At 41.3% G+C, this 26,832-nt stretch overlaps 1 protein-coding gene across 8 annotated transcripts in view; it reads right to left on the reverse strand.

Annotated features, from left to right (window-relative positions):
- LOC126267471 (PC-esterase domain-containing protein 1A-like) overlaps positions 1–26,832 on the reverse strand; it is a 230,704-nt gene that overhangs the window by 98,802 nt on the left and 105,070 nt on the right. For all 8 annotated transcript variants that reach the window (XM_049972746.1, XM_049972747.1, XM_049972748.1 and 5 more), the window contains exons 3-4: positions 21,066–21,145; positions 20,883–20,969 (exon numbers count right to left, since the gene is read on the reverse strand). In XM_049972746.1, coding sequence (XP_049828703.1) covers positions 20,883–20,969; positions 21,066–21,145 — 167 coding nt within the window. The remainder of the gene's footprint in view (positions 1–20,882; positions 20,970–21,065; positions 21,146–26,832) is intronic.

Here is a 26,832-nt window from a genome sequence, read left to right on the forward strand (position 1 = left end):
ATCAGCATGGGAGAGCAGCGTACTTTGTTACAGGATCATTTAGTAATCACGAAAGAATTACAGAAATGACAGGTAAACTCCAGTGGAAGACTCTGCAAGAGATATGCTCAGTAGCTCGGTACGGCTTTTGTTGAAGTTTCGAGAACATACCTTCACCGAGGAGTCAAGTAGTATATTGCTCTCTCCTACATATATCTCGCGAACAGACCATAAGGATAAAATCAGAGAGATTAGAGCCCACACAGAGGCATATCAACAATCTTTCTTTCCACGAACAATATGAGACTGTAATAGAAGGGAGAACCAACAGAGGTACTCAGAGTACCCTCCACCACACACCGTCAGGTGGCTTGCAGAGTATGGATTTATATGTTATTAATAATGTCAGTAAAAATTTGATTAGCTGCCCTTCCTAAATTTATATATGATTTACTATTTATTGCAATGTTTGTATCATCTGCAAATAAGACAAACTTGGCATATGGTAATGTAACAGATGACAGGTCATTAATATACACAAGAAAAGGTAGTGGACCTAATATGGAACCTTGGGAAACACCACATTTAATTTTTTTTTTTTCCCCACTCAGATGATGTGCGATTGCTACTGCTGAAGTGTTACACAATGACACCCTTTGTTTTCTATTAGTAAGATATAACTGAAACCAATTTGCAGCACTACCAGTGATGCCATAATATTTTAATTTACTTAAAAGAATGCTGTGATTCACACAATCAAAAGCCATTGACAGGTCACAGAATATGCCAGTTGCCTCTAATGAATTAAGGACATTTTCACTGTATGTGTAAATAGCCTTCTCAATATCAGAACCCTTAAGGAACCCAAACTGTGGCTTTGACAGTATGTTTTTTTTTTTTTTTTTTTTTTTTTTTTTTTTTTTTTTTTTTTTTTTTTTTTTGCTAAGGTGCTTAAGTAGACATTTGAACATAACCTTTTCAAAGATTTTAAAAAAGCTGCCAAAAGTGAGATCGGCATTTCTTTGTCCCCTTTCTTGTGGAAAGCATATTTAAGCCAGTCCAGGAATGTTCCTGTGATAAGTGATTGATTAAACAAATAACACTATTTTATTAACTTTGTTGATATGTTATCATAACCACTAGAATGCTTTGATTTCAAGGACTTTATGATGTATTCTATTTGTTTGGGTGAAGTAAGTGTCAATTCCACTTTACTGATGTTGCTTGTGTGCTCTGGTCTGATATTCCATTGCATTATTTGCTGAACCAGACAACCCCATGCTATCAGTGAGAGGAACAAAATATTTGTTTAAATGGTTTGCAACACAACATGCGTTTGTTACCAGGGTTTCATTTATTTCTAGAGCTATTCATTCCTCCTCTTTTTGGTCCTACCTGTCTCCGACTTAACTATATCCCATATTGTTTTTATTTTATTGCTGGATGTATTTATCTTCTTCTCATAATGGAGGTGTTTGGATTTCTGGATAACCTTCTTCAATATTTTGCAGTAATTTTTGTAATGAGCTATAATGCTTGTATCAAAGGTGTCCCTACATATCAGATAGTGTTTCCTTTTTGTCTCACATGATATCTTTATCCCTTGTGTGACCCATAGTTTCTTAGTAGACTTCTGCTTAATTTGAGTTATCTTCAGGGAAAAACAATTTTCAAATAAGGTGCTAACTTTATTAATGAATATTTTGTATTTTCCATTTGTGTCTTGGATGCTGTAAACATCCATCCAATTAATTTATTCGAGCAATCTCCTAAATTTCTCAGTTTTTGACTGTTTTATTGGCCTTCTGTACTCATTTCTGATAGATGTTTTACCCTGACAATTTTCAAAATTTAATGTTAGGTGTTGCATGTCATGGTCAGATAGCCCATTTACTACTGGTTTTGTGATGTGGCTTAGTTGCCTAGAATTGTCTATAAAGATATTATCAACGGTAGTCGTACAACATTTGTATATCCTAGTTGGGACTTTTACAGTAGAAACTAAACTGAATGACAATGTAACTGATTTCAGTAACTGTTCACTGACAGTGTTTTTCAGGACATCTATATTAAAATCACCAGCAACCACTAACTCTTTGGTTTTTAATTTTAGGACATTACTTATTAAGTTTGAACAACTTTTCAGAATTTTGTCAGCTTCACATGAGCTTCTCTTTTTTAGAAGTTTTATAATTCTTTTACATTCAGTGAGCGATGTCGCTGCTACTTGCAGTTTTTTTAAAGTTTTGGGGACAAAGTTTTTAGTATATTCTCTTGCTTCTTGAACTGAACCATTTAATCCTTTGCTTGCAGGTACATATAAAAAGTGATTGTTAAAAGTACTTGCAACTTGTAAATTACCAGTCACAACATTATCATTTAGTTTAACTGTTACAGAAGCTTGTACACTGAGTGACTCTCTGTCTCCCATTTGACTATGTCCCATATAGCTTAAATCTTATTATCTGCATTAGTTACTTGTGTTAGGACATGCAAACTTCTGGACATTTTAATGACTGTCCATACTTGTAGTATACAAGTAATGTTCGATCTTTATTTACTCTGGCCTTTACATAAATTTTCCTCTCTCCTACATAAGGTTTTAATTCACTGAGCCATTGTATCCTCTTCTTGTTAACAAGCCTCTGAACTGCTTTGTATGAACTAGTTGGGGTTGTAAGGTGCCAAGCTGTTTATTTATATTACTTGCACATCATGATCAGATAGTCCATTAGCAATTGGGTACACGTGAATTGTCTCAGCCTCAGCACTGTCTATAAAAAATGTTATCAATTGATTTCTTACTGTTTTGCTGCATATGAGTTTGAAAACTGACTACTGAAATTAGATTCAAACAGCCAAATAATAATTTTAGTTCATTTTTCCTGTCCACATCTTTCAATATACACTCCTGGAAATTGAAATAAGAACACCGTGAATTCATTGACACATTCCTGGGGTCAGATACATCACATGATCACACTGACAGAACCACAGGCACATAGACACAGGCAACAGAGCATGCACAATGTCGGCACTAGTACAATGTATATCCACCTTTTGCAGAAATGCAGGCTGTTATTCCCCCATGGAGACGATCGTAGAGATGCTGGATGTAGTCCTGTGGAACGGCTTGCCATGCCATTTCCACCTGGCGCCTCAGTTGGACCAGCGTTCGTGCTGGACGTGCAGACCGCGTGAGACGACGCTTCATCCAGTCCCAAACATGCTCAATGGGGGACAGATCCGGAGATCTTGCTGGCCAGGGTAGTTGACTTACACCTTCTAGAGCACGTTGGGTGGCACGGGATACACGCGGACGTGCATTGTCCTGTTGGAACAGCAAGTTCCCTTGCCGGTCTAGGAATGGTAGAACGTGGGTTTGATGACGGTTTGGATGTACTGTGCACTATTCAGTGTCCCCTCGACGATCACCAGAGGTGTACGGCCAGTGTAGGAGATCGCTCCCCACACCATGATGCCGGGTGTTGGCCCTGTGTGCCTCAGTCGTATGCAGTCCTGATTGTGGCGCTCACCTGCACGGCGCCAAACACGCATACGACCATCATTGGCAACAAGGCAGAAGCGACTCTCATCACTGAAGACGACACGTCTCCATTCGCCCCTCCATTCACGCCTGTCGCGACACCACTGGAGGCGGGCTGCACGATGTTGGGGCGTGAGCGGAAGACGGCCTAACGGTGTGTGGGACCGTAGCCCAGCTTCATGGAGATGGTTGCGAATGGTCCTCGCCGATACCCCAGGAGCAACAGTGTCCCTAATTTGCTGGGAAGTGGCGGTGCGGTCCCCTACGGCACTGCGTAGGATCCTACGGTCTTGGCGTGCATCCGTGCGTCGCTGCGGTCCGGTCCCAGGTCGATGGGCACGTGCACTTTCCGCCGACCACTGGCGACAACATCGATGTACTGTGGAGACCTCACGCCCCACTTGTTGAGCAATTCGGCGGTACGTCCACCCGGCCTCCCACATGCCCACTATACGCCCTCGCTCAAAGTCCGTCAACTGCACATACGGTTCACGTCCACGCTGTCGCGGCATGCTACCAGTGTTAAAAACTGCGATGGAGCTCCGTATGCCACGGCAAACTGGCTGACACTGACGGCGGCAGTGCACAAATGCTGCGCAGCTAGCGCCATTCGACGGCCAACACCGCGGTTCCTGGTGTGTCCGCTGTGCCATGCATGTGATCATTGCTTGTACAGCCCTCTCGCAGTGTCCGGAGCAAGTATGGTGGGTCTGACACACCGGTGTCAATGTGTTCTTTTTTCCATTTCCAGGAGTGTATTTACACCGAAATCTCCATGAACTGTTTCTTCTTTCTGACAGGCAGCTCAATAACACATCTAGATTTCTCATTAATAGCTGAAAGTTTCCTAGAGATGATCTGTAACTGTTACAAATATCAGAGTATTCTGCAGTACCAACTCTCCAAGCACATGTGTCTAGGTTCTGATCAATACAAAAACTATTCATTTCAATATTTGTGACAGTTCCAACTTTTACATGCGTTGCAGCTCTTCCTTTTTCCATGTTAACTCTACATAAAAATTCTGCAAGTCTATAATCCCTGATATTTAACTTCTCCATCCCTGCGGTTACATGGTGTTCAAAGGAACACAGAACTGTATCATTTCAGAATTTTCCACATCTGCCAGGCACTCAGTCTACACATCTATCTAGTTTTCCAACCCTTTAATGTTCTGGTGAAATTATTTTTTTGATACATGTTACACATATTATAGTGTTGTACTGCACTAATTTCTTTCACTACTTTGTCTGTAATGTTACTCCAACCTAAAAAACATGTTCCTTTTGATTCCAGTAATCACAGGGATATTGTCTTGTGTACTTTTAGCCCCTATTATACTTTCTGTAAGGTGTTCATCTAATCTTTCCTTCCCTCTTCTACTCAAAAGGAGGTCATGAATAGAGCATCCCTATCTCTCGTCACAGCAACAGGCACAGCACAGATATGAGACTTTGTTTCAGTCCAAAGCAATGTGCTCAGCTCTTTGTACACACAGCTAACAGCCACGTTAACCCAAGGCTGGTTATGTCACTGCAAAACTTTGACGCACCCTACAAGAGAGTGTTCTGTTGCTGATTCTATTTCAATAAAGTCTCCTTTAATGTTATCTTCTCAGTTGCTAGCTAGGCTGTTTCCTGCTTCTCCTACTGTAAGTAACTTATCCTCGCCTTCAAAACCTTTTCACCCGGTCCGTATGTCCTGTGTCACCTGGCTAACCTAGGCACTATGTTTCACTATGCTTGTGACCTGGTATTCTATACCTAGCTTTTCTTACCAATTGGCCTACACCTCTAGTAGCAAGACTTTTCTTTCTACATGACTTTTCTACCAATCCAGTCAAAGTCATTCAGAAGTTAAAAGAGGCATATAGTTAACAGATATGTGATTCTGTATGTCATTTTTCAATTCCTGTAAAATATTATATGGGTGTTGAAAAATGCTTATATCATATTTCTGTGACCCATTGGGAAGCTAATTGTGGCCTTAAATGATTCCCAGGACTGTATGCTTTCTAATCAAATAAAAATATTTATTTATTTTCTATGAATTGACACAAATAAATCTGGGATCAAAATACTTTCAACTGCCCTTAAAAAAGGATAATTCCTAATAAATACATCCCGGTCTGGTACCCACTGCCTCAAATTTTAATGAAACTTTTTTTGCTTGTTAATTTTGCTGTGGTGATTTTTCTTCCACATATTTCACACTGTATTTGAGGGGATAAAAATGGTAAAGTTTTCGAAAAGCATACATAAACATACTGGAAGATTCCTGTCTGGATTGCATTAGTTTAGAAAAGAAATATAACTTCGTTTATTTGCAACAGATCACTGCCACATTTTTTCAGATACCAAAGAAAGGATGTATATTTATGGGAAAAAGTTATTAAATAACTCTGTTCTATTTCTGAGAATATAGAAAATGAACTTAAATTGTTATGGCCTAAATAATTATTTATTAAATATGCAAAATATGTCCAGACAGACCTGATCATGCCTTTATTTTTAAATTGAGTCGCATCAAAGACGACTGATTACAAACAAAAATAGGAAGGGGATTTGACAGGCATCAGACTTTCATTTACTTATTTAAGAATTGCATATCATTGCTCAGAAGTTCACTTGAAACACGTTACGTGGTCTGATACGTTTTAATAGAGGGTGCGTTCACAAAGTTTCAAGACTTGTCTCTGAACAAAAAATATATTACACATTTTTGTACAGCAAACTAAAAGTCCTCAAAATATGACCCTTAGGTATCAACACACAGCTACTAGTATTTTTTCAATTGTTCCTAGGCTTCCTGGAATTCTTCATGTAGCAAGTTGTCAAGGGACCTTGCCTTTCCGGTCTCTCTTGATTCACATTAACAAAGAGAAGTCCCTGGGAACTAGGTCATGGTCACAGGGAGGGTTCAGCAGTGATGTCATGTTGACCTTGGACAAAACTTCGCCGGTGGCGAATGACATGTGAGAGAACACGTTTTCAATGGGAAGAACTCCATCATCTGATCCCAGGGCAGACTTGGTGGACTCCATCCTTCAAACAGCGGAGCACTCCAGTGCAAAACTGACCTGGGACAGTCAGTCTCACAGGAACAAATGCACTTTCACCAAAATCTTCATCAGTTTGGCTTGTTGAAGGTCCCCCAGCATAGTTGTCGTCTTTCACATCCTTGCAAGTCTTTGTATGTCTCATGCCACATGAAAACCATTGACCGTGACATTGCTGCTTCTTTGTAGGCCTCTCGAATCACATCAAAACCTCTGCAATAATTTTGTTCAGTAGTTCCGCACAGACTTTATCGAATAATGCTGCTCCAAATAATGCTGCATGTTTGACTCTCCAAGTGTTTGAAGGGGGGGAGGGGTGTCACCATAACTTACTTGTGTCACTAACAATCTGCTCACTTCAATATCTCTGGGGCAACACCACTTAGCGGACACCTCCCACTACTTCAGCTTGCCTGTGGAACCGCTCTGGACATGCTCCTCTACTTAAAAAAAAAAAAAAAAAAAAGAGGATAGTTAAGTAACAATTATTTTAGGTAGACAAATGTTTAAATTTAAAACATACTTGTTCAGTAGTCAAGATTCTTGGGAGTTCTCAGGCGAAAATTTTAGTTATGTATCTTTTCTAGTCCACTGTGACAAATTAGATTTTGTAAACTTCATATTTTTTAACTGGAGTAATACATTCTTCCTAATGTGCTTGACTCAGGTACACCAACAGTACATAAAATGTTTTTTAAAGGTACAAAATAAGTTATCTTTCTCATGCCAAAAGAATTACACTGCTGATCTAGGTGGGTGGAGAAGAAGTAGTGTGAGTGTGAGTGTGATTGTGTGTGTGTGTGTGTGTGTGTGTGTGTGTGTGTGTGTGTGACAAGTTTTTAAAGCTTTTTTCTATTTTTATATTCAGCAGTATATCCATCAGTGAAATAATGAAGTTTCTTGATGCATGGGTAGTGTTCAGTCAAGCATATAACCATTTCTTTGGGAACATCGTGCTCCATATCATCACTCATTAAGCAGTGGTTTACTAGCGCTAATTCTTTTTCTCTTTTATCAAAAAAAAAAAAAAAAAAAAAAAAAAGAATGGATTACATGGCTGCTTTTTGTCCAGTGGTAATATTGGTTTTCATTGTGATTTACAGAACTGTAGTTTTCAACAAAGTCCAATAACATAATTTTTCTCAGGGGATCAGATTTTCTTTCAAATTTTTCAGGGCCTTGTCTGACAAATATAAATGAGTATGGTTATAGTGCCTGTAATTATGTTACCAACAAGTTGATATATTCGTCAACAGCTGCGTCATCACTGGGACAATTACCACAGTGACGAAGCAGGCAGTCACAGTTTTCAGAGACACATACAAGAAATTTTATAAATTCTGTGTGTTTCTTTAACATGTTCTACATCCAAAAGCAGTTTTACACTTTAGTAGATGTGGCACACACACCAAATGAGTCTTTGATCTTAATGAACAAAATTTAGAAAAAGCATTGTTAATGTTTGGGTTCTCTCATTCGCAACAGGAATATTGTTGCCTTAGGTTACAGACGGTACACGATTTTTGCATACATGACGTTCTTCTGAGAATAGAAGCTTTTGAAATGTGATGCTGCTGAAGATTAGATGGGTAGATCACAAAACTAATGAGGGGGTATTGAATAGAATTGGAGAGAAGAGAAATTTGTGGCACAACTTGACTGGAAGAAGGGATCGGTTGGTAGGGCATATTCTGAGGCATCAAGGGATTACCAATTTAGTATTGGAGGGCAGCGTGGAGGGTAAAAATCATAGAGGGAGACTAAGAGATGAATACGCTAAACAGAATCAGAAGGATGTAGGTTGCAGTAGGTACTGGGAGATGAAGAAGCTTGCACGGGATAGAGTAGCATGGAGAGCTGCATCAAACCAGTCTCTGGGCTGAAGGCAACAACAACAACAACAACAACAACAACGTTCTTGTGATGCTAACTTTGTCTTTTGCTTCTGGTGACATTGGAGTACATTCATCCTTTTCTTTTTTAAAAAAAAAACAAACCACAGTGACATACTTGACAACTTCATTAGCAATCATTTCCTTTCTTTTCGGTTTAGGAAATGATAAAATATCCATTTTTCTTTCAATTTCATTGCCTGTCGAACTAGATACTCACTAACACTGAATTCTGGCATTATTTTTAATTTTTAAGAAGAAGGCGGAACTGAACTTTAAACTTGAATTTTTTTCAGATGTCCTTAAAGTAACCACTTTTTCTTTCTTTAACAATATCAGGACATCAGAACCTTTGGCTTTCTTAACAGTTTCATCATCCATTTTATCTTCCCTACTGTCAGAAATGTCACTACTGTGATCTAATAACTGCTACTCTGTTCTTCCAAAATATGTTCACTTTATCTAGCTTCTGCTTACCATTAGAGGCCTTGCTGTGATTTGAAATCTAAAGAAGTTTCAAGGGAGAGCATCTCAAATCATCTGAAGTTTCATTTGCATCCTTGATACTTTGATTTTTTAGTATTGGCCCAAGAAGTATCACCTCTGAAACTGCATCACTTTCATTGCCATCACAGATCATTTTTTGTTCACGAAACGCAATTGAGAAATTGTAACCAGCCGTATGTTAAGTGTACGTTTAATGTAATTCATTTCTAATATACATTATTGTAACAACAGAACCCATCATACTAACTGCATGTGTGATAGTCTACTTTCCATTATGAATACTAAGGCTTGGTGGCCTGGCTGTATTAGTACTTTTGAACCCCATATTAGAATCTAAAATTTTCATAAATTCCGAACAATGAACACTACTCTTGCTCAGCAGAAGAATAATGGTTTAGGAGCCTAGATTCCTTGAAACAATTCGCAACCCATATCATATTCCGACACATACTTGCGTCATTGGAAGACTTAAAACTTCTGCCTCTAATAGTGCTTGTCTAATATTATTAGAAGCCTCAGTTGTTCCTTCGTCCCAAAATCCAATTAGACCCTTGCTTCAAACAAACTCATTAAGTCTGGATCATTCATAGCTTATCATTTTATAAATAGCCTCTAATATCTGGCTAGTACTTACAACAAAGATAACTGTTTTATATTCTAGTTCAGGACATCCTCTTATGGTTCCGAGTTCGAGTCTCGGTTTGGCACACAGTTTCAATCTGCCAGAAAGTTTCAGTTCAACACTTGCTTGGTTATGTTCCTCCCTTACAATGATATTAGCCATAACCATTAAACGAACATGTTTCATGTATCTAATTCTGGAAGTTTTATAATTATTTGTCAAAGCTACTCTGTAGATATTATTCTCTCCTTTCCATACTATTCTAATTATTATTCAAGTCTAGTGACATTATTGTCAAGTAGCCATCTACACCCAGAAGTACATTTAGGTTAAGATTCGGTACCGTCAATAACATTTGGTGAAATGTAAAGGTATCATTTGTGATAGGTAACTGGTTTTTCCTTTGTTTTCCTTTATTGTCTGTTGTACCCACAAATGAACGCTTGTTACAGGTAATATTACAAATGTTTATTTCTCATTGATAACATTAATTCCCCGAGATACTAAAGATATTTCACAACCTGAACTAAACAAAATCCACTTTTGTCCCTAAAATGTCACAAACACTGTTGGCTTTATCTTCTTCTTCATCTTCACTAATATCTTCTTCCAGCAACCACTCAGACACAGAAATCAGTTGTGTGAAGGCTAATACCTTTTCCACCCAAGGGCCTATTACTCTACTGTTAAATTCTGGAGTCTGACATCTCCCTCAGAGGTGTATTGTTTTCCAAGCTTGAATACTCCAAATTGTCTATCAGTTGTCCTATTTATACACCTACTTTCTTCATTATTAGGATTGAATACTGTATTTCTATCACTTCCTTGTTTACCATTCTGCTCTTTATCAGTAAACAATCAAATCTTTAAAGAACTGAACTCCCATGTAAGAAACAGCTTCAAACGTGTGATTACTTTACAAATGAGTTAATTTTTTCCATAATGGACATAAAAACGTAGGTGAGAAAAAGTTTAGGAAAGGTTTGGAAGTAGCTAAGTGCTGCTATTTTCAAATATCAGATGAATCTCGTCCAGGTTTTCATGCATGCACTGTCAGTTATGCTGCCTTAAGACAAACATACATCTTCTAATTCTAATACTTAACTTATTGTGTCAAAACTTTTTAAGGTCAGATTATACCTCTTAATGAACAAACTACAGCAGCATTTTAAATTTAGGCAATGATTCAGAAAACACCATTAAGAAATAACTATGATGAACGTATCCTTCTATTTTAAATTTAGGAATCTGTTTGGATATGTTTGTCGCACACTCTAAATGTAATTCCTCTATTAAATCAGGTAGGAACCCACAATTGTCATTAAGTCTTTTTATTAAGTCTTGCTATGGCAGACAACACTGCATGCAATTCCCAACCATCAGGCAGTGCACGTGCTGTGTCACGCCAGTTGAACATCTCACGGTCCATTGTGCGGAAGGTGCTTCGAACCATTACCCTAATGGTACCAGTACAAGACCCAATCATACAGCAGCTTGCACCACAGGACACACAACAATGTGTTGACTTTGCTCTCTACATTTTCGCAAGGATTGAAGTACTTGAGGGCTGGCCTTGGACAATCCTAATGACAAAGCTCATATTTCTGTGATGAGTTAAGTGAACACACAGAACTGCCGAGACTGGGGATCTTCACCTCCTGTCACTGTGCATGAAGTTTGTATGTATGGTGAACATGTCACCATAGGGTGTGGCTTCATGGCTACGTTGATCATTGGCCCACGTTTTTTTTAACAGGTTCACATTCAAGGACGAAAGACGTGCAGTGTGACTGACCAGCATTACTACAATATGCTTCGCCAGCATGTCATACCCACCCTACAGGAGAAAGACACACTGAACTCAACAGTTTCCATGCAAGATGGAGCCCCACCGCACATCGCTCGTGAAGTTCACCTGCTTCTCTGTCAAACATTTGGGAACAATCGAATTATCCACTGATCATTTCCAAATGCATGGCCGGCATGATCACCTGATCTCACTCCCTGTGATTTATGGTTGTAGGCTACCTGAAGGACAGGGATTACCAGAGGAACATCCACATGATGTGGAGTGCCGCTTATCAAAAGAGATAGCCAGAATACCTACGGACATGCTTCATTTTACTGTGCAGAATGCAATACTGTGCTTTCAGACTCTTCTGGGCACTGATGGGCGCCATATTGAGCCCCTTTTGTTGCAGTAACGGTACCAGTATGTAACGATATGAAGTACCAAAGCAAATTAAAAATGTTTCAATGGAACTGATTCTGCATTATTTCTCTTCCCCAAGTCCTTTACATTAATGCTACCAAGTTTGGTACTCGTATCGTAATTAGTTTCCGTGTAATATGTTAAATAGCAAAATTTTAATTATAAGCACCCAGCACTATTCTAGAATACATTGCCTTCTCAAGAATTTTGTGAAAATTATGTCTGCAGTCAAACAGATTGGTAGTTACTGACATCTCTCCCATCACTTTTCTTAAATAGGAGTTTGACAACAGCATATTTTAGTCTCTCTGGAAAAATGCCGTGAGTTAATGATGCATTATGTATTTCAGAAAAGACTAGACTTACTATACAGGAATAAATTTTTAGTATTCTATTGGAAACACCACCAAAATGAAATGAGCTTTAATTTGAGAGAATTTCAGATAGAGAAGTTGGTGATGCATTCGTATGATTGAATTTTATGAGTGTTACTTTTAGAACACATTGCTGTAATTTTTCTCTTTAATCAGATAATGGCCTTTAACAGTCCATTTGATTACTTTTGTTGTTAATATTACATATGTTATCATTCTTACACACCTTGACACTCTATGAGACACAATCCAGAGCCCTGTGTCGTGCTAATGTGGTAAATAATATTGATATATTCTTGTTTGTTGTTAGCTTTTATTCCATCAATCATTATTCGTATGTCTTTACATGTAGTAGTGTGCACAAACAGTCATTCTGTTCCCAAAAGTACTTCACAGGTCGTCAACTTGAGTGAATACGTCTTTTAAGATACTTTATGAACCTTGTGTGGGAATGAGGTGTAGACTAGTTATTTTGCTGTCCGTCAATCTGTTACACCTTTATGTAATCTGGCTAAGTATGTAATAAAATAATGTAATTGGATAGATCAAAAAATTTACTCACCAAGCAAAAGTGGGAGACCACAACCACAAAACGGTTTAACTTATGCAAGCTTTCGCAGTCAATGGCACCTCCTTCATGAACAAGAGTTTAAGGGCAAGGAAGAAGGGGGACTGAGAAGGACTGGAGAGGTTTCGGAAAAAGGGGTAGAATTTGTAAAAGTCCCCCAGAACCCCAGGTCAGGAGAGATTTACTGGACAGGATGAGATGGAAAGACTGATTGTTGGGGACTGCACCAGATGAGATTTGTAAACTTGAGAGCTTAAAGGTGGAAGACAGGGATTAGTAGTTAAGCATCTTGTCCAAGTCAATAAGAGTGAAGAGCTAAGTGTATTGTGTATAATAGAGGTGGGATGGGGACACGAAAATAGGCAGGCCAGAAAATGAAAGAGGTAGAAAACTAAAATGGAGTGAGGAAAGTAGCAGTTACTTTGAAGCAATGCTAAGACATAAGGAATTAACGTAAATTAAGGGCAGGTGGGTTGTGAGAACCAAGGGCCTTTGGTGCAGAGCCGGGTGGAGGGTCTGAATCAGACGCTCAGACGGTTTTGCGACCGTCTTGGCTGTAGATTCCTTGACATGCGCTATAGGGTGGTGGGGTTTTGGGTTCCGCTGAATATGTCAGGAGTTCACTACAATCCGCTGGCAGTTACACGAGTAGCGGAGGTTATGTGGCGTGGGCTGGGAGGTTTTTTTTAGGTTAGAAGGCCTCGGGAAAGTACGGGGTGGGCTGCAATCTCAAAGGGTGCAAGGCAAATACAGGATGAATTGTAGTTGTAAATTGTTGTTGTTGCGCTGGGAAAGTCCCTGAGCTTCAAGCTCTAATAGAAAGCACAGAAGCTGAAATCGTTATAGGTACAGAAAGCTGGTTAAAGCTTGAAATAAGTTCCGCAGAAATTTTTACGAAGTCACAGATGGTGTTCAGGAAAGACAGATTAGGCAGAACTGGTGATGGGGTGCTTGTGTCCGTCAGTAGTGGTTTACCTTGTAGTGAAGTCGAAGTAGATACTCCGTACGAACTGGTATGGGTGGAGGTTATACTTAACAGCCGAAATAGTTAATAATTGGCTCCTTCTACCGAACCCCGGACTCTGATGATATAGTTGCTGAACAGTTCAGAGAAAATTTGAGTCTCGTAACAAATAAATACCTTACTCATACAGTTATAGTTGGTGGGGACTTCAACCTTCCCTCGATATGTTAGCAAAAATACTTGTTCAAAACCAGTGGTAGGAAGAAAACATCTTCCGAGATTGTCCTAAACGCTTTCTCTGAAAGTTATTTTGAGCAGTTAGTCCACGAACCCACGCGAATTGTAAATGGTTGCGAAAACACACTTGACCTCTTAGCCACAAACAATCCAGAGCTAGTAGAGAGCATCATGACTGATACAGGGATTAGTGATCACAAGGTCGTTGTAGCAAGGCTCAATACCGTTTCATCCAAATCCACCAGAAACAAACGCAAAATAATTTTATTTACAAAAGCAGATAAAGTGTCACTAGAAGCCTTCCCAAGAGACAATCCCCATTCCTTCCGAACTGACTATGCAAATGTAGAGGAGATGTGGCTCAAATTCAAAGATATAGTAGCAAAAGCAATTGAGAGATTCATACATCAAATTGGTAAGAGATGGAACTGATCCCCCGTGGTACACAAAACAGGTCCGAATGCAGTTGCAGAGGCAACGGAAAAAGCATGCGAAGTGCAGAAGAACGTGAAATCCCAAAGATTGGTTCAAATTTACACACTCGTGAAATTTGGCACGGACTTCAATGCGAGATGCCTTTAATAGGTTCCACAACGAAACATTGTCTCGAAATTTGGTAGAAAATCCGAAGAAATTCTGGTCGTATGTAAAGTACACAAGCGTCTTGCCGCAGTCAATACCTTCGCTGCGCAGTGCCGTTGGTACTGTTACCAACAACTGTGCCACTAAAGCGGAGTTACTGAACATAGTTTTCCGAAATTCCTTCACCAGGGAAGACGAATGGAATATTCCAGAATTTGAAACACGAACAGCTGCTAGCATGAGTTTCTTAGAAGTAGATACCTTAGGGGTTGCGAAGCAACTCAAATCTCTTGATACGGGCAAGTCTTTAGGTCCAGATTGTATACCGATTAGGTTCCTTTCAGAGTACGCTGATACAATAGCTCCCTACTTAGGAATCATATACAACTGCTCGCTCACCGATAATCTGTACCTACAGATTGGAAAATTGCGCAAGTCGCACCAGTGTTTAAGAAGGGTAGTAGGAGTAATCCATCTAACTACAGACCTATATCATTGACGTCGGTTTGCAGTAAGGTTTTGGAGCATATACTGTATACAAACATTATGAATCACCTCGAAGGGAACAATGTATCAGCATGGTTTCAGAAAACATCGTTCTTGTGCAACACAGCAAGCTCTTTATTCGCACGAAGTAACAGCCACTATCGACAGGGCATCTCAAGTTGATTTGGTATTTCTAGATTTCTGGAAAGCTTTTGACACCATTCCTCACAAGCGACTTCTAATCAAGCTGCGGGCCTATGGGGTATCGTCTCAGTTGTGCGTGATTTCCTGCCATAAAGGTCGCAGTTCGTAGTAATACACGACAAATCATCGAGTAAAACTGAAGTGATATCAGGTATTCCCCAGGGAAGTGTCCTGGGACCTCTGCTGTTCCTGATCTATATAAATGACCTGGGTGACAATCTGAGCAGTTCTCTTAGGTTGTTCGCAGATGATGCTGTAATTTACCGTCTAATAAGGTCATCCGAAGACCAGTATCAGTTGCAAAGCGATTTAGTAAAGATTGCTGTATGGTGTGGCAGGTGGCAGTTGACGCTAAATAACGAAAAGTGTGAGGTGATCCACATGAGTTCCAAAAGAAATCCGTTGGAATTCAATTACTTGATAAATAGTACAATTCTCAAGACTGTCAATTCAGCTAAGTACCTGGGTGTTAAAATTGCTAACAACTTCAGTTGGAAACACCACATAGCTAATATTGTGGGGAGGCGAGCCAAAGGTTGCATTTTATTGGCAGGACACTTAGAAGATGCAACAAGTCCACTAAAGACACGACTTACACTACACTCATTCGTCCTCTGTTAGAATATTGCTGTGCAGTGTGGGATCTTTACCAGGTGGGATTGACGGAGGACATCGAAAGGGTGCAAAAAAGGGCAGCTTGTTTTGTATTATCACTTAACAGGGGAGAGAGTGTGGCAGTTATGATACGCAAGCTGGGATGGAAGTCATTAAAGCAAAGACGTTTTTCGTCACGGCGAGATCTATTTACGAAATTTCAGTCACCAACTTTCTCCTCCGAATGCGAAAATGTTTTGTTGAGCCCAACTACATAGGTAAGAATGATCATCAAAATAAAATAAGAGAAATCAGAGCTCGAACAGAAAGGTTGGTTTAGGTGATCGTTTTTCCCGTGCGCTGTTCGGGAGTGGAATGGTAGAGAGATAGTATGATTGTGGTTCTATGAACCCTCTGCCAAGCATTTAAATGTGAATTGCAGAGTAATCATGTAGATGTAGATGTAGCACTAGTTCCCACCTGGGAAGTAGTGAGAAGATGGTGTCTCAGTAAAGAATCCAGATGGCACTTGTGTGGAAACAAGCACCAAGTTCACGATTGTCATGTTATTGAGCGCGCTCTGCAACAAGATGATGTGTGTTGTCAATATGCACCCTCTGCCTACTCCTATTCATCGTGACAAGTGGGTGGTAGTCATATCGATGTAAATGGCTAAAACAGTGTTCACACAACAGCTGGTATATGGAATGTCATTCCACAGGGAGCACGCCTTTGATAGCATAGGTTTTGCCAGTTACAGGGTTCGCATAGGTGGCAGTAGGAGGGTGCATAGGTCAAGTCTTGCGGCAGGGACAGTCACAGTGGTAGGAGTCATAGAGTAAGGAGACGAGTGTATTATCCGACAAGGATAATGCGGAGATTGGGATGGTGATGAAAAGCTATTCTAAGTGTGGTGCGCAAAATCTCTGACAGAATGGATCTCATGTTAACACGATCTTCCATTGGTTCTTGGTAGAACAGTGTTATAATAAATGAAAGCCACCAGTTTGCTTTTGTTCTACAATATTACTTCTATTGTGTTAACCTGTTTTTGGTTTAAAAGGCCATCTTCAGACAAAATGGAACATGCACCAGGCAATTTACAATAAAATTAAAACATCGTGGCTACTTCCCACAGGTTCTTTTACTTTTTATTATTCTGGTGATGGAAGCTTGACTTCCAAAACGCGCCAATCTTAGTGTTTTACACTATAAACAAGTGGCTGAGCCGAAATATTTTTAAACTTTAACATTCACAATCACGACCTCTCATCCAGTATGGATAAAATCTAAGGCAGATATACTTCGGTGGGTGCTTTGAAGCCAAATACTACAGGATGATTGGGATTGTGGATCTTAGGAAGAAGATAAAAGGTGTGGCTGCATAGTTTTTGTGGGATAAGGAGTTCTATGGATTGAGGTGTAAGTCCTTTTGAGAGGCCTGAGGTTTTTAGGAGGGACTGAAGGTCAGTTTGAATCACAGGAATGGCATCTTAATGGCAGCAGTATGTAACTGCTGTCTGTCAAGTACCGCAGTGGTAGGTTCTTTGCCTGATGAGAGGATAATGATTGATGCTTCAGCTTTTAGGGAACGTAGAGCCTGGAGTTCTGCAGAGGACAGGTGAATGTCATGTTGTTGAGGAAGGGTTGTGAAGCAATGCTGGGTGTAAGAAATTCTTGAAAGGCTGTAAGGGACGATTTTGAAGTAGTGGTCGTGGCTCAAGTTGGGATAATGCTCGGAACTGTTCAAGGCATGGTTCAATATCAGGTTTGCTGTAGGAAAGGATTTGGGATCATGTTGCAAAATGATATTTCCAGCTGACAGTATGTGTTAAGGGAAAGTTGGTCCTTCACCAAAGTAGCACAATTAAATTCTGTAATAATGTTTAGCATAATAATGTTTAAGAAGGCAAAATTTTTTAAATATTTCAATTTGAGGTTAACGTGGCTTTCTTGGTTAATGAGTGGACCATAACTGATCAAGTTTATGCCATTTTTTTCACCCACCTTGGAACTAAAAATACTTGGTCTGCATCTTTATACTAATTGCACTTGTGCAAGCAAGCCACCTAGTCAGTTTCAGTTAATGAAAGTTGATGTTTCTAACTTGATTATAGTTTCTCACTGTAATTTCAGCACATTTTCTTCTCAAATGTTTCTCTTTCCGGGGTTAATACTGTTAAGCTCGGCAGAAATTTCCTTTTATCTGATTTACTTCATGTGAAGTGGACTAATAAGATCCATGGTGTAGATGCAAGATCAGACACTTCTTCGGAATGAAGAGTTACTAGTTCACTCAGTTATCTTACAAATTATTTACTGTTGTGAACACCTTCCCCCACATCACTGCATAGCAAGCTACCCACTGTGATGCGCGCATACCAGTTTGCCAAGGGCGTTGCGATCTCGGACAGGTGATTGTGACTGTTATCTCAGTGTAAACCAGAATGTTCTTATTTCAGTTTGCTTATATGCATGAGAATTTTCACTCTGCTTTTTCTGTTTGCGATCTTTTATTAACCCTCTTGAATACCATGCTTTCTGGAATAAGAGTCTTATAACATATTCCTTATGAACTTCAAGAACATTTATTTGGTACAAGCTCCGTAAACTTATGTGAACAACTTAATTACTTGTGGAATTTCTGCATTCCTTCAAATATCATAAATTTTCCCAATTCATAGTCTGAGCCAAATACCTGATTGGAAACGGGTATCCAGTTACAGTTTTTACCCCCCATTATTCTGACTTATTTCCTTTCATTGCATAACAGACTGTCTCCGATCACAATCATTGAGTCAGTTGTTAAGAACACGAAGGAAATTTTAATTGTTAGCAAAGACTGTCAAACTCATTCAGTGATGCAACAAAGTGAACTTTAGTTCGAGTCTCGGTCCGGCACACAGTTTTAATCTGCCAGTAAGTTTCAAATCAGCTCACACTCCACTGCAGAATGAAAATCTCATTCTGGAAAGTGAACTTTAGTTTGGAGTACCTGTAAATTACTGCGTGCACTCCTCCTTATCATTGCACAGTGGTGTCACTGATCGCGAAATCGGTGTTTTCCTTTTGGAAACAAGAAAACTTCTTGCATTTGTGGGGGTTGTAGCAGATCACAACACACTGTTTGTACTCGTCAGTAACAACCTATTGTACACTGTACCATGGCCTACTATAGTAGCTCTCGTTACGATCATGTACTGATGTGTCAGACATATCAAGCTACTCTAATGAGCAGAAGATTCTGCATATCAGTTCCAACTGCAGTGTGATCACACCTTCTGTTAAATTACTCCTCATTTAACCTGTGTGTGAAAATGTCACACACAGTCTTTTCTACTGTATTTATCCAAATTGCTCCTCGTACTGCCACTGCCTGACAGATGCCCTGAATTATCTAATCGATCTAACGACCATCTACTTCATTCCACTGATAAACTTTTAGACCATAAGGAGGGGCAGTTTACTATCGACCATGCCTCTACAGACATTGCTGAAAGATACACTAAAGAGTGTGTAAATGGCATCACCATACCAAGTAAAATTTCTGTTCCTCTTAGCCTGTCCTCATTCGAGTAGCTATATCTACCACATACAAGAAAGGGTATTTTAAGCAATTAAGATCACCACCACCTATTGTCACTGAGTACCAAGTGTCAGGTTAATACCACAATTAAGATGTGTGGCACCAATAATGAGAATGTACTGTTGTAAAGAAATCTTTCCTCGTGAACTCCAATTTAAGTATCCCTTCAATGAAGTTTTACAGACCTGCTACCAATAACATGTGAGGTCTGGCTACCACATCTGTCACCGGCATGCGACAGGCCTGTGCTGTCATTGTCAGCACCAAGACTCCATCACTGTGCTAGGGACCGTTGCTATTCTGTGATACCACCATAGGAGTTATCCTTCCAACATTCTGCATTATAGTAGTCCTCTTGGCCTCAAATCTATGGTATCCTCGTGCTCAGCACTTCTACTCTGCTCCAGGATTCTAACTTCACTCATCCTGCAATCACAATCTGATCCTCATAGTCTCCCTTTCCTCTGTTCTGTCAGCCCTCCCAAATCTCTCCCTCTCTGGTGCACCATCTTTACTCCTACATTACTTGTATTAAATCATGTAAATAAGAATTATAAATAATGGCAGGAAAGGAAGAAATGGAAGAAAGTAAAGCAGCACCCAAAGACCTGCACTGTTCATGCACAGCTCTGTATGACAAAACCAAAATGATACTATATACATTTTCCAAATTAAACGTGTAACTGTATTAGCTACATGGGACTACAAACTCAGTTAGAAGCAGATATTTCACAATTCTTTTCTGAAATTTATTTCAACACAAAAGCATAATTTAAGTTATTGTATCCCAACAAATGTATCCTGTACAACAATGTTGCATGAAACACAAATGGCCAGAAGTTAAACACAGTACTACCCTTTTTCTTTTACTGCATTGTAACAAAAGAGTAAATGAGGGTACAAATTTTTAACAATTGGATTACACAGTCAGACATACAATAACCTATAATCACATTACACAATTAAAAATGAATAAACGTGTAAACCAAATTAATGCATTTTACAAGTGACCCAATATGCCTTCTACAACAAATGATCGTGATATTGTCTGCAAGTACGGTATTTGTTCCCAAGTACGATTAGACATCCCATTTCTTGTGCATCAGCTTTCCCCATATATCTCCTTTGTAATATTAGAGAGAGAGTATGGCAACAGAATTAGTTGTCTTCCACACAACATGTGAAAGATTAGTTCAGATGCAAAAGACAAATTTAGATTGTCAGAACTGTAAACTGTGCAGTATAATCAACATCCTAGCACATTTCCACGATCTTTAAAAGATTTAAAAGAATGATTTTTGGAACTGTGTTCCAAAAAACTTTTAAAAAAACAAGAAACCACAACAATGTAATAGTGGAAGAAATCGTGATGAGTTCATGCCCTACAAACCTGTGTACTACAATTTTTTTGATGTCAACAACAACCTGTTTTTCTTCCTTAATGAAAGAATTATGTAAGTTACTGCTTACCTTAAATTCTCGAACTTCCTCGTAATTCCTGCCTCGCATAAGAAATTCTCCTTTTAATAAACTGTCTCCCATGAATGATGGCTCCAGCTTAAAGAAAATGTAGTACATGTGGTACAGTAACAACATTTGAGTACTACAAATAGCAAATAACAAGAAACAAACAAGGTAAGGTGTGATACCTACCTTCCTCTTCAACACCTGTTGAGTAATTAAGGTATTGCTGTTCCACAACCAAACTAAGTCTTTATACACTGCACGAGTATCTGAAATACAATGAAATTGTTTCATTCTTCTCACATTTTTATATTAAAAGTTTCAATATACATGGTTAACTACTGGTTTATTTTTTGTGAGAAATATTTGCAGCAATTTTCAAAACCTGCTATGGTGGAACTATTAGATCAGCTATGAGACAGGTGAATTTAATTCAGTGTATGTGAGTTCTATATTGCAAAGCAGTTTCCTTTTACACAAAGATACTGTTCAGTTCATTCCACACATACTTCGGCATGTAAATTTGCGACAATACTGCAAGAGAGGGAAAAATCTGACCCATACTTCTTACAACTGCTAAATTATTATTCACATTGTGTTGTGACAGTGCCACGACATTTAACAGTGCCGCCACGACAGTACGCGCAAATGGCGATAGAAGCGCTCCGCAACTCGGCTGAGTGCGGGAGCGCCACCTAGCTACGAACGGCGCCGGCCGCATATCATGGCACGGTACTCGAATACGGGAGACTGAGTTGTTATCATGTGATCAGCTATTGTTTCTAAGAGAGAATGTTTGAATATCCATGCAATTATTGGTGATTAAAGGTTATAACACTTTTTGGCGACGAGGATGGGATATTTTCACTGTGTTGTGGATTTGCGTGTTCGTGACGGGGCAGACATGGAACAGCTTATGCAAGCGCTCATTGAACAACAAACACAGCTGACGGCTGCTATTCAGGCTCAACAAACACAGTTGATGGCTGCGATTCAGGTGTTGTCGACGTCGCTTACTCATCGTCTATCTTCCTCTTCTCCGCCTCCATTCCCTCCTTACGACGAAGCTGCTGAAGACTGGGAGGATTATGAGAAGCGTTTGCGGCAACGCTTCTTGGCTTTCGGCATTGTCAACACTCCTATGTGTAAGTCGTTATTTCTATATTGGATTTCCCCACGGATCTAGAAGCTGCTATCTCAGTTAGCCCCTCTGCGGGAACCTTCTTCTCTGTCCTTCCAAGAAATGTGTGACTATTACCGAAAAAACACCCACGTGGCGTTCTACCAGTGTCGTAAACAGCGCCATCAATCTTACCGGGCTTGAGCGGCGGAACTACACGGTCTGAGAAGGAAATGTCAGTTTGTCACGGACACTCATCATGAGTCTTATGCTGATTCAATTATTAGGGATGCTATTCTACGGCTTGCTCCTGATAAGGAAGTTCGGCAACGTGCCCTACAACTGGCAAACACGTCGTTGTCGGAAGTTCTAAGCATCGCTCAATGCTTTGAAGTGTCTCCTGCTGCTGGCGGAAAAAGAGACACGTGGTGTGATGTAGGCGCTGTACAGTCAACTCTCGACATGGACAATTTGCCTGTTTCACAGGAGAACGAGGATGTGGCGGCGGTTTGCTCGCGTAAACAACGTCGCGTTGGGCCGCAACACTCGCAGCGAAACCAGCAACAACAGAAGCAGGTTCATTCCGCACTTCCTTCTTGCCCCCGTTGTTTCGTACAGCATGACAGGGCCGCATGTCCAAAACGTTGGGCCATGTGTAATTCATGTACGAAAAAAGGCCACATTGCTTCCGTGTGTCAGTCCCCTAAAGTTCCTGTCGACGAGGACGAGGCATCGGACATGGAAGTTCACTGTGTGCTTTCTCAAACAAATAAGTTGTTTGTTACTGTTCGTGTTCTGGATAATGTGCTTTCTCAGACAAATAAGTTGTTTGTTACTGTTCGTGTTCAGGACCAAGGGCCGGGCATCGGATCCCCTTTGCAACTACCATGCCTTGCACCTTCGTCTGTCTGTTCGTAATGGTGTTGTTCTTCTGGCCACGGATGGCGCATCTCCACGGGTCGTGGTGCCAGCCTCTCTTCGCAAAGATGTTCTCAAACTGTTGCATGAAGGTCATTGGGGTATTTCTCGAACTAAGTCCCTGGCCCGCAGGCACGTTTATTGGCCCGGTATTGATTATGACATCGCCCACATGGTTGCTGCGTGTGGTCAGTGTGCTTTCTCAAACAAATAAGTTATTTCTTACTGTTCGTGTTCTGGATAAAGACATCCGCATGCAAGTGGACACTGGCTCTACAGTAACTCTCATTAATTCTCGCACATATTTGGAGTTGGGCTCCCCTCCTTTGTCTCCAGTTACGTGAAATCTGAGAACTTATAATAAACAGAAAATTCCTATCATTGGTCAGTTTGATGCTTCCACTGCCTACAAGTCTGTTGTTAGGTCCCTCACGTTTTATGTGGTGGATCATGTGGGCACTGAAAACCTGTTCGATTATGATGGTTTCCAGTTGTTCGGGTTCTCCACTGATGATGATGTGCACCTCATATCTGAGGATATTCCGTATCAAAAGCGGGATGGATTGTGTTCTGAATTTTCGTCCGTATTCTCTGCTGGTCTGGGTTGTGCCAAGGATTCTGAAGCCCACATTACTCTTAAACCTACGACTCGCCCTAAGTTTTTCCGGGCACGTCCTATTCCGGTGGCGTTGCGTGCACATGTCAAGGCTGAGATAGACAGGTTAACAGCTTCAGGGATTCTCCTTCCTGTTACCTCCAGCAAATGGGCATCGCTGATCGTGGTGGTTTCTAAACCAAACGGGAGTCTGCGATTGTGTGGTGATTTTAAAGCCACTGTCAACGCTCATAGCCTCATTGACACTTATCCTCTTCCCCGTCCTGAGAAGTTATTTACCAAGCTCGCTGGGGGCCAGTTCTTTTAAAAAACTTGGCTTATCGGAGGCGTACCATCAGTTGCCGTTGGATGCTACTTCCAAGGAATTTCTCGTCATCAACACTCCTTGTGGGTTGTATCAGTACCAGCGGTTACCATTTGGTGTCGCTAGCGCACCGGCCTTTTTTCAGCAGTTTTTGGAACAGCTGCATAAACTATCTGGATGACATTGTTGTCATGGGGGCCTTCACTGAGGAGCACCTTCGCAATTTGGGTTCACTGTTTCGGGTTTTGCATTCGGCTGGGTTGAGGTGCAATCTGGACAAGCCACAGTTCTTCCAACCCTCCATTGTGTATCTTGGTTTCCACTTGTTCCGCGAGGGTATACATCCTCTACGTCAGCACGTTGCGGCCATTACCGCTCTACCCTGGCCGTCTATGGTCAAAGAACTTCAGGCATTTCTAGGCAAGATTCCTTATTATCACAAATTCATTCCATCCGCAGCGGCGGTAGCTCATCCACTGCATCAGCTGTTATGCAAAACCGTCCCTTTCTGTTGGTCCGATGAGTGTGGGCAGGCTTTTGTCCGCCTGAAGGCTCATTTGCAGTCGGCACCTTGTCTTGCCACGTTCCGTCCGGGTCAGTACTTGGTTCTGGCGACTGATGCGTCACAGTATGGCCTAGGTGCTGTTCTCGCCCATCAGTATGAGGATGGGTCAGAACGACCCATCGCCTATGCTTCCAAGACCCTCAGCGATGCGCAACGGCATTACTCTCAAATCGAAAAGGAGGCGCTCACTATCATTTATGATCTAACAAAGTTCAACGTTTTTTTTTTGTATGGTTCTAAGTTTCACCTCATCACCAACCACAAACCGCTGGTCTCTCTGTTCAGCCCATTGGCGTCGCTTCCGGAAAAGGCAGCTCACCGCCTGCAATGTTGGACCTTATACTTGTCTCGTTTTCACTATGAGATTCACTATAGCCCCACAGCCCAGCACGCCAACGCTGACACATTGGCGCGATTGCCGATGGGCCCCGACCCGGTTTTCGATCGTGATGAACTACTCTGTTTCCACATTGATGAGGAAGAACGTCGTGCGGTCGAGGGTTTTCCACTTACAGGTTCGCAGGTCGCGTCGGCTACTGCGCAGGATCCGGTCCTGTGTCGGGTGATCGGTTTTGTTCAATGGGGTTGGCCGGACAGGATCATGGGCCGGGCATTGGATCCCCTTCGCAACTACCATGCCTTGCACCTTCGTCTGTCTGTTCGTAATGGTGTTGTTCTTCTGGTCACGGATGGCGCATCTCCACGGGTCGTGGTGCCAGCCTCTCTTCGCAATGATGTTCTCAAACTGTTGCATGAAGGTCATTGGGGTATTTCTCGAACTAAGTCCCTGGCCCGCAGGCACGTTTATTGGCCCGGTATTGATTATGACATCGCCCACATGGTTGCTGCGTGTGGTCAGTGTGCTCAACAACTGATTGCACCTTGTACAATGCCCTCTCCGTGGCCTGATCCAGCACAGCCATGGGAATGGGTGCACACTGACTTTGCCGGCCCCTTCCGCAGTACTTATTGGCTACTTCTGATTGACACCTTCTCGAAGTTTCCGTTTGTTGTTCGATGTCCGTCGCCCACCACTGCGGCGACGACGCTAGCTTTGTCCAAAATCTTTGCGCTAGAAGGTCTTCCATCCATGATCGTCACGGACAATGGCCCTCAGTTCTCTTCGCAGGCCTTCCATGATTTTTGTACTTGACAAGGGATTCATCATGTTACAGCACCGCCCTTCCATCCGCAATCGAATGGGGAGGTCGTGCGCCTTGTCCGCACTTTCAAAAGCCAGATGAAAAAAGTCCTTAGTGATTTTTCCACAGATGACACTCTGCTGCAATTTCTGAGTTCTTATCGCTTCACACCTCTGGGTGATCGCAGCCCTGCTGAACTCTTGCATGGTCGCCAACCGCGCACTCTACTGCACCTGCTTCACCCTGTCAGGCCTTGTGCTGTGTCCCCCTAGTGCGGGAAAATAATTGGTGGGCGCCGACGTGTGGGCATGAGGGTATGGATCTCGCCCTAAATGGATTCCAGGGGTGGTCAAGGCTCTTTGTGAAATACGTACGGACGATGGCATGGTTGTTCGCCATCACGACCAGATGCGTACACGAGTGGTGACCACGCCGGTGCCACCGCCCCTTCCTTCGCCTCCACCAGCGCGACAAGCCAGTCCTGTCGCCGCTGCCGATCTACCGTACATGTTGATGCAGCCGACGTCGCTACCGCTACGGCTACCGTGTACGCCGGAACCGGCCCCAGTCGCGACGCTGCCTTCTCCGGGACCCATCTCGCTGGAGCACACCCCCAGGTCCATGACACTTATGGATGCTGCTCTGGAGTTTTCACCCATCATCTCGTCCAGGAGGCACGTTCCAAGCACAAGCTCCCATCCTAGACATTTTCGACCATACTCTCATGTCTCTCCGCGGGATCTTCTCGGGGCCTCACGAGAGGCCATGGATGTCTTCGCACTGTCCATGTCTCCAAGGAAGTAAGTGGTTTTTTTTTTCAGTTGGGGAAAAGTGTTGTGATAGTGCCACGACATTTAACAGTGCCGCCACGACAGTACGCGCAAAATGCGATAGAGGCGCTCCGCAACTCGGCTGAGTACGGGAGCACCACCTAGATACGAACGGCACCGCCCGCATGTCACGGCATGGCAGTCGAATACGAGAGATTGAGTTGTTATCATGTAACCAGCTATTGTTTCTAAGAGAGAGTGTTTGAATATCCACGCAATTATTGGTGATTAAAGGTTATAACACATTGTGCTTCACTAAAATTTATTATACACAATATAGTTTATAGTGTTAACAATTCTCAAAGTAACATTTTCTTTGATAAAATAATTGGATCTTATGAACCACAAAACCATGTGATCTTCAAAATTCAACTCCCACTAATAATTCTGTGTTACTATAGCACTGACATGCCTCAAACGAAATCTTTCATTCACCACTTGACAATGAACACCTTGTTTTT

The sequence above is a fragment of the Schistocerca gregaria genome, chromosome 4 (genome assembly GCF_023897955.1).
Source record: "Schistocerca gregaria isolate iqSchGreg1 chromosome 4, iqSchGreg1.2, whole genome shotgun sequence".
NCBI lineage: Eukaryota > Metazoa > Arthropoda > Insecta > Orthoptera > Acrididae > Schistocerca > Schistocerca gregaria.